Source organism: Gavia stellata, chromosome 12, assembly GCF_030936135.1.
Source record: "Gavia stellata isolate bGavSte3 chromosome 12, bGavSte3.hap2, whole genome shotgun sequence".
Taxonomy (NCBI): Eukaryota; Metazoa; Chordata; class Aves; order Gaviiformes; family Gaviidae; genus Gavia; species Gavia stellata.
In genome coordinates, this window is record NC_082605.1 from 17934697 (window position 1) to 17948078 (window position 13382).

At 41.1% G+C, this 13382-nt stretch overlaps 1 protein-coding gene across 1 annotated transcript in view; it reads right to left on the reverse strand.

Moving 5' to 3' along the window:
* MAGI1 (membrane associated guanylate kinase, WW and PDZ domain containing 1) overlaps positions 1-13382 on the reverse strand; it is a 355632-nt gene that overhangs the window by 79144 nt on the left and 263106 nt on the right. The window contains exon 3 of the mRNA XM_059823169.1: positions 10366-10485. Within this exon, the coding sequence (XP_059679152.1) occupies positions 10366-10485 (120 nt within the window). The remainder of the gene's footprint in view (positions 1-10365; positions 10486-13382) is intronic.

Genomic DNA, 13382 nt, shown 5'->3' on the forward strand with positions numbered 1-13382 from the left:
CCTCAAGCAGGTTGCAGTCTCTGCTAGAGAAATGATTCTTATGCTCTATATACTGCAGGACTATTTTATACAAAAAGAGGAGGAATGGGGGAGAGAGAGTGCAAAGGGAAAATACAAAGGTAGGTGGGCAGAAAAAGGATAATCTACCCTGCTCCCACCCTACCCTCGTTGGCATTTCTCCCGAAGAATGCTGCTACTTTGGGTTTTTTGGTTTTGTTTTTTCCATCCAAAATGTGTGTTTTCTAAGGATGTTAACTGCTAAGCAAAGAGATCCACATGTGTGGCATATACATAAGAACAGCTTTCCTTTATGGCACTGCACATCACTATTTTTGCAAAATTCATTTCAGGTCTGTGGTAAATGGTTAAATCCTTTTGCAATGGATGCAACAAAGTGAATGAAGGGGATATATAGATGTTGCTAGTGTGGATTTCTATTTCTCCTGGGCAAGAACACAGCACAGATGTTACCATCTCTCTGCCAATTACAGGGAAATATATGATTATATCTTCGAGTTTTGTTCCTTTTCAGTTCCTCTAGCAACAAGCAAGGCTGGAGTTCCTAACAGTCCGCAGAGAGCTGTTCTTCAGCAGAAAAACAGGCTTCTCTAAAGTATTTCAGATTTGCTTACACCAAAATCATTAGTCACTTTTCAAACCAACCATGGTTGCTGGTACTACTATGAATGAATAATTATTTTCTACCAACACAGCGTGCTGTCTTTGAGGATCCCTATAAGTATAGATGAACACATACAAAGAACAAATATGAATTTGAAACTGAGCATGGCTCTGCATGTGTGGGTTTTGTTTTGCAGAATATGGGAAATGCAGCCATTGGAGCTGAACTTTTCTTTTTCCTCCACAGGAGGCAGATTCAGCCTGAGTCAATATTGCAAAAAATCACAGCTCTTCTTTCATAGTCACACAAGGATATACAGGTTTGGGAAAAAAACACAGCTCATGATGAAAATCTGCAAAAGAAAGCTCCAACCCAGCTTCCAGGTGACATGGAGAATGAGAGAAAATGAAAATACTCTCTTTTCCTCATGTTTGCTGGATGCAGTCAGACCTATTTCTCTTCTCTAAGCAGTTCTTTTTGAAGACATGGCACGTGGGCCCGGGTGTGGGGGCAGACATGCCATTAGGAGGGACTGGCACTTAAAATTATCATCGAAACTCATGTTTAATCCTAGAAATTGGAAAAGAGAAAATATTTACCCTATGACTCAGAAATCCAAACACGCACCATTAACAACTGACAGTGAACAGCCCAGCAAGAGTTTTAAAACATCCAGACTCGACATTATTTGTTCAAATTAAATCTGTCAATGTTTATGAAAAAACATACATTTGAAAATATGCTTTAACAGTGTTTTGTGAGCCACTTGTAAGCCTAAAGAAGGGGCTAACTTCATAGCCAGTGTAATTTGTACTGAATATCCAATCAGCTCTAATTATTAACAGCATGTAACATGTGGATACACAAGCATCTGTCATCCCAGAGGATCCCAAAACATTTTCTAAAGTCAGCACAGTAGTTATGGCAGGACTCCCTGCGGTGCTGAGCCCCCACAAAGGCTCAGGTGAAGCTGTGTCCCCAACGTGATGTCTGGAAAGCTGGAAAAGAGCAGCCTGACTCCCAGACGAAGGAGATTTCTTGATGAAGACAGTGGCAAAACCTCTACTTTTCTGTGGAAATACCAGTTTTGAAGTAGCCAGCATGGCAGAAACGGCACTTTCCCATGTCTGATTCCTATGGGAACCGGGCTCCTAAGCTTTACCCTCTTCTCAATCACATTTGGATCCTGCCTACAGCAACCAAATTAATAGCTAATAACAACGCATTCACTCAGCAGATGCACATGCCATTAACAGAATTCCTTGTCATCACCTTTCACTAACCCTTATTTTATTCAGTCCCTTGGTGCTTAAAGCATATTTAAGCACAACCGAAGTTTGGTGGCAGCTTTTACAGCCAAAACCATGACTTAATCCATGCGCTCTAAAGTGCCATTCAGGAGAGTGCACAAAAATAACAATAATAATGAAAAAAACCAGAATAGCTATTTGGAATGAGTTGATTTCTTTTCATCTCCTTATCTCTAAGTGTCAGCAGCTTACACGTTTTAGCATCGTGCACAGTAATTAGACTTTGGTAACAGCTAATCACAACAATAAGACAAGTTCTCATCATAACACTTCTTCCTCTGCCAATTCAAGCAGTGATCATAATCAATGAAAGCAATCTACAGCAGCTTCTACCCTGTCCTGCAGCTTACGAATTAAAGCAATGCTGTCAGCCAAGAGAACTTTCTTTTTACATTTTAGAAACCTAGTGGTAATGGAAAACTTCTCTTATATTTCAAAATAACAAAACATTCTCATTAAATATTCCCCCGATCGGCAGTAAATTTAGGCAACCATAAATTTTTTATGTGATCTGGAATTTGATACGTAATTCACAAAAATACACCCGTTAGCTACACTTAAGTAAAATAACTATGAATCTAAACCATAAAAACTTTTGTCAATCACCATTCAATTCAATTTAAGTTGAAAAGACTCCATCTACCCAAGATGCTGTTTCTGGAATGGGTAGAAATGCACAAGAACAGAGACGCAATCTAAAAGGGTCTAAAGCGGAATGGGTATGAAAGTAGGTGTTTCACCTTGCAGAGAGGGAAGATGAGACCACGGAGGCTGCTGGGGTGAGGACAGGGCAGCAGAGCTGACATTCAGAGGTGAAAGAAGGCAGAGGAGCTGTGTGTAAGATCAAGAACGAGCTTGAGCATTAATCCTAATGGTACTACGCCAACTGAAGAATGTGGTCCCAAACCGTATATTTCAGTTACTTAATGTGTAGGTGTTGGCTTTGCTGTAGCCATTATCTTTTTTTGGGGGGAGGAGAATTTGTCTTACTTTTCTGGTGTAAAGAGATTAGGCCTGGGACTGGGAGTGCATTTGTCTCTCAGGAAAGTACCGAGCAGCGTTCTTGCAGTTCTGAACTTACTGATGCCTACTGTGAGGCATAATTTTGCAATTATAAAAAACCCTTAGAAACTCAAAAGCCTCTATGTAGCACAGAGGACCCTGCGTCCACGAGAAGTACATCTGATCTTCAAAGCTACCACTCTGTGTTAACAAGGACTCCATTAAGAGCTTATGTTTTAAAAAGCAGTTTGTAGCTTACTGTATTGATGCAAATGGGTATTTTGGAAAAGAGATTTGGAGATAAGCAGCAAAATTAAGCAAGAGCTTGACACGAAGACTTTAAATGTAATTATTAATGTAATTGTTTTCTTTACCGAGATGCAGCTCTTCTTCTCTGCGTTGTACAAGAACCAGAACAATTGACCCTTAATTTTAGCAGAAGAGCCTTTGCTCAACTAATCCAGCAAGAGTGCTTGTGTCTGATTAGCACAGGATGAATTGATTCCTGGGAGCAGAGCTCCTGCTACAGTGTTTTGTCTGTTCTCTTCCCAGATCACATTCTGCTACAGACTTCTACATTTAGATGACAGATCGGGCTGCTGTCTGTGGGATTCACCTAGCTGCAACTGCACATTGATTAGAATTGCCTTGAGGAAATTCGGAGTATCCAGGCAACCAGGAGGCGGCCGCAGATACAGCATCTGGATCGGAAGCAAAACACAGGCAACGAAAGAGATCTCAGAGAAATTAACCTACAATATATGCAGATCCAATTTGCTTTAAATAGTAGATTCTCTGTCAATTTTTGCAGTTATTAACGGTGAGGTTATCTGAAAGATCAGTCTGGGTTTCTTGTTAAATTAGTCAAAATGTTACAATATACACATTTCAATTTATGTCTGAAACCAAACATACAGTCCAATTAGTGTCCTTATAGGCAATGACAGCAGAGCAGAAAGTTACCTACACATCAAATCAGTCTCATTTATTCTGATTTTTCCTGTGTTGAGATATCACTAGGTATTGCCACATACTGTTGTTAACACTCATCTACAGCTGCGTTCAAGCACATTTAATGCATGGAAAATTTCTAGGAAGACAAAACAAAACAAAGCTACTTAAAGTAACACATAAGCAGTAAGATCTTGGTAGCATGGGGCATGACATGGCTATGGAAGCTCAGGGTGTTTCCTGAGCTCAGCTGCATTACAGCAATTGTTATATCCACATGCAAATAGATTAAAAAAATTCATAGGGAATATAAATAAGCATGTGCTTGTGCATGGTAAATACAGAGAACACAGCAGAAGCAGCTGGAACACACCCTACCTAGCACAAGGCTGTAGGAATTGAGAAAATGCCATGTTAAGCCATTGCAATATGCAACCCTCCTTCTTGCAAATACTTAGATATTTATATATATATACTCCCACCATGAGGATGTGTCCCATTAACACCTTGCCTCTCTGGAAGGCAGTGGCGTGTGCATCACAGCTCGCAGCACGGGGTGAACTCTGCAGCGGAAGGGAAATGCCGCAGCTTGCGGAGTCCGGGCTGCCTCCCGGCGCAGAAGGGCTGCCCAGCTGCACAGGAGCTGGATAACACCAGCGAGGAGTAGCCAATTCTAGAGACAGTCCCGAGCACATCCAGTACCAAGAAACAATGCTGAAATGTGCCTGGCTGCCATCTCTTAATGGACTACTATGAACAGCCTTCAACACATCAGGCTGTGGTTAGAGAGTAAATAATGTCTTAAAATAACCTGAAATCTAACTTAGGAAAAAACTAATCAACTCCCCATATTCTTTTTTGCCAGAGGTGTTTGGGAACAACCTCTTCCCCCAAGGTTTCTGTTCTAAGATGCATCAAGAAACAGTGAAAAGCAGGACTGCTAATAAACAATTTCAGACCGAGCTCACATTGGAAAACTTCCTATTGAAAGTACACAGAAAGAAGCCAATCAGGAATGTCAAAGGAGATTCAAAACCACTCTAAAACTCTATCAGATATTTGAATATTTGCTTTTAGAGAGAGTTACTCAGCTACCACTTTAGCTGTTTGTAGAATGAAGCAGTTATCAGATGACACTTCAGTATAGCAGCACTCATGCTTAACACTGATAATCGTGCCCATACAGAAGGATGTGTAGTCTCTTTTTCTTACTAGTGTTTTAAAAAAAAAATTATAAGAAAGCAAAGTATAAAAGCCAAAGAGAGAACAGGAATCTTTCTGCAGTTAATAAGTGGATATTCAACATGATACGTTATAATGGTGCTAAAGGAGCCATTATGATTTATTGAGTCAATCTGTAGTATGGAGACATTAATAAGCGGATCTTATCTTATTAAGCGGAACATGTTGTTCCACTGCATGGGCATCCCAAGCATCTGCCACCCTTACTCGCCCAATCTTCCTATCATGTTTTGTATGCCACGGACACAGCTCTCATTTCAAGGTTGTACCAAGCTGGCAAGACCCACAGGCTGCAAAGACACCAGAAGAGCAGCAAAGAGAATCCAGCCATTTTGCTAAAGCAGCTGGGGGAGCGGGGCTGCTGCAGAGAAACCCAAGGAGAGCTAGCACATCAGATAAATTAGGCTAAAGGCATCTTGATTTGAAGCATGTTGCTGAATACACCTCTCTACTTCAGCTGAAATTCTAACTGCACTATTAAGGTAATTTATTACACTCATTAAGTTCCACAATCGGAAACCCTGTCTACAGTAGCTAGTTTTATACACTTTAAAAATGTTAGCAAGTCACCCCATTACATCTTAGTCATGAGACTAATGCAGATTACTTACTACTTCTCTTGGCAATCACATAACACTTGTCCTGAGAATGAAAGATGATGCCTTGACAATAATACACTATAATGTAATAACCCTTCACATGTTATAAAGTGCAGCACTTTTTCTTCTGAGGATCACTAAGTGCTGGGCAGGCATTCATTAATACGGCGTCGCCAGACCCCAGCGACACAGCCATCCCAGTTCAAAATTCAGCCACCATGCTAATGTCTCCATGCGCCTCTGCACAGCGCCCGCCTCCACTGCTGCATTCAGCACAGCCCTCTGAAATACCATCGCTTCCACTCTCTCCCTCCTATTTTTAATAGCAGATAACTGCAGGCACAGGATATCTGCTGAAATATTAATGAAGAGAGAATTAAGTGTTGTTTTAATATTCTCCAGGCCAGTAACCCATAGTATAGAGCAGTTACCTAATCTGCCCGGGGCCATGCAGCAGCTAGAGAAGAAATGGGAATAAAATCCAGAAGCTGTAGTTCTGCTCAAAACAGCCCTCCCTTGGGGTCCCTGCGAGAGCCCGCAATTCAAATGCAGAAGTAATTGCTAAATAATTAGTAACCTACACAATTACTTCCATGCATCCGTCAGTATTTTATGCCCTAAAGGATCAGTCAATAAATGCCTGAGATTACAATTATCATGGTTTCCTACCCACCAGAAGGCCTAGATAATATGCAGTGTAAAAAGATTTTTCCTTCCTAATGAGTATTGTCAATGGGAATTGCTAACTGGCTTGAGTGTGCTGCGTGCAGCTCTACCAGTGTGCACGTGGTGCAAAAAACACCAATACTGGTGCAGCACCACAGTTTTGGGCAGGTTTTCCAGGATTTCAGCTCCAGCTCCTGGATTCATGGACTCAACATGTAGCATTCATTAGGGGGGGGGAAAAGAAGTTGTTTCTAGACTTTATGGTTAAAAAGCAGCATGTTAAAACTGGAAGTGAGAACCTTGGGAATTAAGGCTTTCAAACATCCCCTCCCACCTGATCAGGATTTTTGGAGCATTTTGGGTGCAGAACACACCAGGGGGGGTGACAGGTGACCAGAAAACAGCAGCTGCCATGCCTGTTCTGCATTCACCGGGATGTGAATCAAAAATTGCCCAGAGGAATCTATTTGCAGCACACCAGAAGAAATAATAATGACATCATGCAGCCCAGTAGGTAGGCAACACCTTTTTCGTCCTATGAAGCTTGTGGTTTCTCTCTTTGCAATTAGAGCACTTTCAAAACCCAGGTTTTTCTTTCAAAACCTGATACACTCTCCTATTCTTTTATGGTTTCCAACTGTTCTCTTCTGCTTGTTCTTCATTCTTTCCAAATCAATAGTATCCATATCAGCATCAAAGTCCTGTGTATTACCCCTCTTGTTACAGCCCCCTGTTTTCCAGTCTTTCTCCCCAGTACTCTTCAGCAACTGTTACTAAACAAATGCTTGTGTTATGTCTTCTCCTGCAAGGATTTCTCCAACCATAGTGCCAGTATCTGGGTGGCTTTATGCCTTCAAGAGGCAAACAAACGTCATCCAGTAATGCCAAAACTTTATCTTGATCATTTGGGTAAGACTTCCTCTCCAGCTGCTGACACATAGCACAGAAATACAGAGCATATATCCATCTCCACAAGGAGCGGCTGAGAGAACTGGGGTTGTTCAGTCTGGAGAAGAGGAGGCTCAGGGAGACCTTATTGCTCTCTACAACTACCTGAAAGGGGGTTGCAGAGAGGTGGGTGTTGGTCTCTTCTCCCAAGTGACCAGTGATAGGACAAGAGGAAATGGCCCCAAGTTGTGCCAGGGGAGGTTTAGATTGGCTACTAGGAAAATTTTCTTCACTGAAAGGGTTGTCAGACACTGGAACAGGCTGCCCAGGGAGGTGGTGCAGTCACCATCTCTGGAGGTATTTAAAAGACGTGGATGAGGCACTTAGGGACATGGTTTAGTGGTGGACTTAGCAGAGTTAGGTATATGGTTGGACTTGATAATCTTAAAGGTCTTTTCCAACCTAAATGATTCTATGATTTTATCTCCCCTCCACACCACATACAGATTCTTAGAACTTAAGGGCCAGAAGGCACCTCGGAACCACCCTGACCCCAAACCACCAGCCTGCTTGAGCCACAAGCTTGTCGCTGCTTGGCACATGAAAACTTCCCCATTCAACATCACTACTCTCCACTTCATAGCATTCTGCTTCCTTCATCTCTAAATCACCTAAGTACCTTGTAATAAAAAGCAACCCTATCTTTGCAGTTGTTTTATTCCTGCTCAGTACAATAGGTAGCATTAATAATAATAAAAGCCATGCATTAAAGGTATTATTTTATTGTTCTCCAGAGAGAAGTAGAAGATTATTTCCTTTTGTTGGGTTCCATCCCTCTGATTTAGAATAAGCCATCACTGGCAGGGTCAAAAATACAATCAACTTCATCATGGTCGTACATTTTTAAAAAAAAAAAGAAGGCAGCAAAATCCAGCATAAACCAAATGATAATTAAAGTAATCTAAGAGTATAAAGCTGGGCAATAACAAAGACTTGGACATTAGAAGTCTAACTTACTTTGTGGTCTGGGTTTTTTGGTGGATTGTGTTTTTTATAGACAAAATTGCTGGTGATTGCAGCATTGAGTCTGAATCATACCATCTTCCAAGATCTAATCAAGCTCAACACTGTCTTGATCAATACAGTTGTAAAATAAGATTTCAAAAAAAAGTACAACAAAGCCATTAAAGAAATCTCAGAAGGCAGCAAAATAATTTCTTGAAAATGTAAGTGAAAAATGAATTTTATTTATTTCACATTACAATCAAATAGTAATGTGTCTTGATGCATATGTGCAAACATGCATCATCATTATTTGCTTTATTCTTATTGATTTTTCCTTCCATTGGCCAGGTCTCCAGAACCACTATGCACCAGCATCACTGATGTCAACAGGGAAAGAGGCTCCTCGTCACTTCTGACAAATTACTCCTTTAAAGTTCAGACACTTCTGTCACCCACAGAAATGAAATACGCATTAGACTTATGAGAAATCAACGTCATCTTCAGCAACTCAGAAGAGCAACCCATAAAATCTAAACCGTTTAGCTGCTACTGCATATAATCACATAAGCAATGAAATGACCATGTTATAACTGCCCCAGATGGGTACAGCATTTCCTGAAAACTAATTCCCAGCATGTCCCAGGAGCCAGCTTACAAACAGTTACCCATTTTGTCTTTCCAAGTGGAAAGGTCACCAGAACAAATACGATCAGGAAGTAATGGTGAGGCAGTTCAGCTGATCTATTTCAAGCACCATGACAAAGAAAACTAATTTAGTGTTATAATTAGAAACATGGAGAGGGAAAAGCTCATTTTGGAGAAGTGCTGCTGCTGGAACGTTAGCATTGGTGCTGATGGAGCTAATCAGCTCAGAGAGGTGGAAGAGTGAGACCAAATTATACATTTAGCATCTTCATGCAAACCAGGTTTGACACTGCAATTGTCTCCAGTTGGGAATAAGTGCAAGGTTTAAAGGTGACCTTACAGGGAGTTTTTAAAGAACTAGACTAAACAGTGTTTCAGGACGTTTTTTTTTTTAGAGCTTGAAAATCAAAACCACGTGTCACAATCTTTGTTCATATTTGAGGACTACTTTTCAAAGACTATCCAGCTATTAGTGTGTAGTTCTTATTTTTAAATGTGTTTCATGTTTCTTACTAATGGCTGCAAGAATAAGGCTTTTGCAACTTACTACAAGACCCATTTAACTTCTTGCAAATGGAAACATGACATGAATGAGCTGAAGTACATTGTAGACTTTCAAACCTGTAACATATTTCTTTTCATTGTATATTTGAATGTTCTCCATGCAAAAAAAAAAACAACCAAAAAAACAAACAAAAAAAAAAAACCACGAAAAAAAGAAAAAAAACAAACGCAAAAGGAGGTTTCAATTTAACGGAGATATAGATTGCAGGTTTAATTACACAACTCCTATTGTGTACCTAAATATGGCCAATTTGCCTTGCATTTTCTTGGAAGTCAATGCTATCTTTTTCCTGCTCTCACCCCAGTGTCATTTCAGTGCCCCCTGGCTGTCTCAGCGCTGTTGTTTGTAAAGCTGTGCTGTAAAAAGGATCAACACAATGACCCAAGTTAGAAGTAATTACCCAAGAATAAAGAAGAAGAAAAAAAGGCCAAAAGCAGTACATCATGTAGCTGCATAGTGAGCCACAACTGGGTGATGAAGGAAGTGTACTTAGGGAAGATGAAGGGAAAGAGAGATGGCAGCAGGGAAGAAAAAGTGAACAAGGAGATGCACTATAGCAAATACAAAGAAAAGATGCATTTTCATCCACTGCCACGCTGTCTTCCCTCAGCGTTTCGTTACCGGATTTCATATTGGATTTTCCTGGCCTACTGATGTTAATCTTTTGAGGTAGTTAACTTGAAGGGAAAAGACAAAAGCACGGCAATGTCAGGATTGCCTCTCTCAGGGTACACACAGAAAAGGGAAGCAGAGCACAAGGATGGAAAGTGAAGTCCTAACTCGAGCTGGTTAACGCGAGCAAGGGTGATGCAAGTCTGGTGTCCTACCACAGTTATTTGAAGTGCTTTTTCACTGCCCGTGGCTCCATACCTTCATAAGTTCCTACTTCCAGAAGGGTCCCACTTCGCTCCAACTCCAGAAACTCCTCCACAGTCAGAAAGTTATAGTCCACACCAGGCACTTCTCCTTCTCTTGGAGGGCGGGTTGTGCCTGAAAGGAAAAATTAGCACATTAATATAGTTGTTTTCTTACCAAGAGTTAAAAGGGACAATAAAAATGATCATAAAGATCCAACAGTATCTGTAAAATAAAATTTGGTGAGCTACACAGAGAGCAGTGTCAAGAGTTCAGTTAGAAGTTAGGGGCCCACATAAAAACAATACAAGACATAGATCACAGGTTGAGCTGGCAGTACCAGTTGTTCCACCCAACAACAATGTTTTTGATATTCCCAGAAAGACTCTCTGGCAAAGAAGTCTCTCATATCACATGCAGAAACACAGCTGGAAGAGTTTGGTCCCTGGGACTATGCCAGCAATTACCTTCCTGCCATTAGCACAGTCTCTCATACTTCAGCTTCACTAAAATTGCAATCTGTATTCTCAGATAAGGCAACTTCTTTCTAGCTTCCATTATTTCTGTATCACTCTGCCTCACCAAATATTCTTCCACATCATAAAGATCTTTTCTCCCTTACTTCTTCTTAATGTTTTACCTTTATTTATGCTATTATTTTTTATTCAGCATTAAAAAGTACCATGAGACAGTTTCGATGCACCATTCACACATGCTCACTAAAGAGACAACCTGCAAACTCTCCTCACAGAATTTCACCTATAAGCTCATTCCAGTTCAAGAAATACTTTTTCTTTTGAGTAATAATTCACACTGAACCTCTCTCTAGCATTTGACAATTTAAACGGTACCGATGGAGAACAAGGCTCTGATCACTGCTACTCTGCCAGCTCTGAACCTCTTCTCCCTTCTGACCAATTTACAGCCCTTTGAAGCATGGTGTAGGATGAGTTATTTCATGACTTTTTGCTAAGATGGCTTGGGCCACTGCATTTCAGGTCTCACTGAGCACAGCTTAATTGATTAGGATCAATTTCTGTTCAATAGCCTTTTTCTTCCATGACTTCGGAGGCTAGGAGATGGCTGGATTCTGTGCATCTGAGATTAAATATAAATGACAGATTTACAGATGGTATAGGAAACTGAACTTCAGAAGAAAAAGCAGCATTAGAGAGTTGGAGGTGTCCAAGTGCTGTGGCTGCAACCAATTTGCTGGCTTGGGAATAACTAGAGATGTGGAAACCATACCTAACATTCAATGAAGCATGATTTCTCACTTCTGTGGGACTCTTCCGGCCCCTGGGCAGTGCCTTCTCAGTGCATACAATTTCTTAAGCCCTCTATAAAAGGACTGAAGAAAGTATGAAGAAGCTGTGCTTCTGGAAACTAATTGGGAAGATTCCAGCTCTCAGAAGTTGAAAGAGCATAAATTTACCATGCCTGCATCTGGCAAATGCTTTCCTCAAGCGCCAGGGAAGCGGAAAGTCTGCTTATGCCCTATTCATCTGAGAGACTGTTCAAGAGGTCAGTCTTGACAGTGTGACACCCTTGAAAGACTATCACTAGATTAATTTCCTTGATAGACATCCACTTTCTCGAACATCCTCCATTTCTTGTTTCAAAATAGAAACTCTCTCTTTTTTTATTATTTATCATCAGCCTTCAGATAGTCTATAAATTCCTGTGCTTTTTCTATCATTCCTTCTCTTGGAGCTGCGTGAGTGGGTGAGGGCAGGAGGAGGAAAAGCAAAAAAGGGGATGGAAATGATGATGGATATCTTCACCGTACTAACAGAACTACTCTTTCCTATTTGAAAGGATTCAATTTTGCATTCTTTGTATTCTTGAATCCCTACAGTAAGACAACAATGATTTTTACCAAGTAGTTTGTAACAGAGGACAGATGTCTTTCACAGATCTAGACCAGAGAAATACTGGAACTTCACCACGTGCCTCTCTGCCCAAGCATCTGCATTTCCATCTAAAAGCAGGCAGTGAGGCTGAGCAGGCAATGACCACACAGGTCCCTCCCTGGCATGCAAGGAGCATGCAGGCACCCAGGATGAAGGAGCACAGCTTGGATGCAGCACCTCCTCCCTGAGCACCAACATCACTGTGGATGTTCAGGCTGTGAGGACCCTCACCAGGGCATCGTGGCTTTTGACCCCTGCCAGGTTCCCCTAAACCAGGCACGCAAGAGGTAAGGAGGAAGAAGGAAAAGCTTCAGCAGTAAGTAGGTGCAAGGATGTGCTGGAGCTGTCCCATGCCTGGAGCACAATGAAAGTGAGAATTAGACTCTGTAGTGCTCCTTGTCCAATGCATCAGTCAAATGTCACCCTGAGCCATGCGCCACGCGAGCCGAATGACAAAGATCGGGACATACTTTTTCCCAGTAACTGACAATACACATTCATGAGACACAAAGATCAGGGAACTTCAGGATTCATTTTACTTTATCTTTTAAAGCTGCCTTCTTTTCTTTACCTATATCTTCCCACAGAGAGCATTTATTAATCTTTTTTTTTTCTTCTGAATTTTTATAGCAGTGAAATTGCAGTCAGCAGTTTACTAGTGCTGGCTGCCTATTTGACATGACAATTATATCTCTGCCATAATTCCTCTGAGCCATTTTAATGGATCTATTTGTTTCATCTCAGTGTTCTTAATTTCCTGAATATGTTCAAGTTGAAAAATCGCAGATGTGCTTGCTATCAGTGCGATTGCCTGCAACACACGCTGAATGCATTAGAAACGCCAAGTCGTCCCGTAAAAGAAAAACATTACATCACAGAGATAACATTTGTCACCTCCTGTTGGTCTCCAGCAACAAACAGAGGGAAAATGAAAACTACACTGGTTAGAATATCTTATCTGGGCGAAGGCGAAAAACCCAACAACTTTCCATGTTGCTGTCTAGAGCAAAGATTGCTTGCAGATGCTCGGGCTGTTATCCTGCTTCACATCTGAGCAAGTGTTACTGAATGCAATTTAGAAAGGCAGGGGGAAGGGAAAACCCGCCTCCGTTTTTCTTG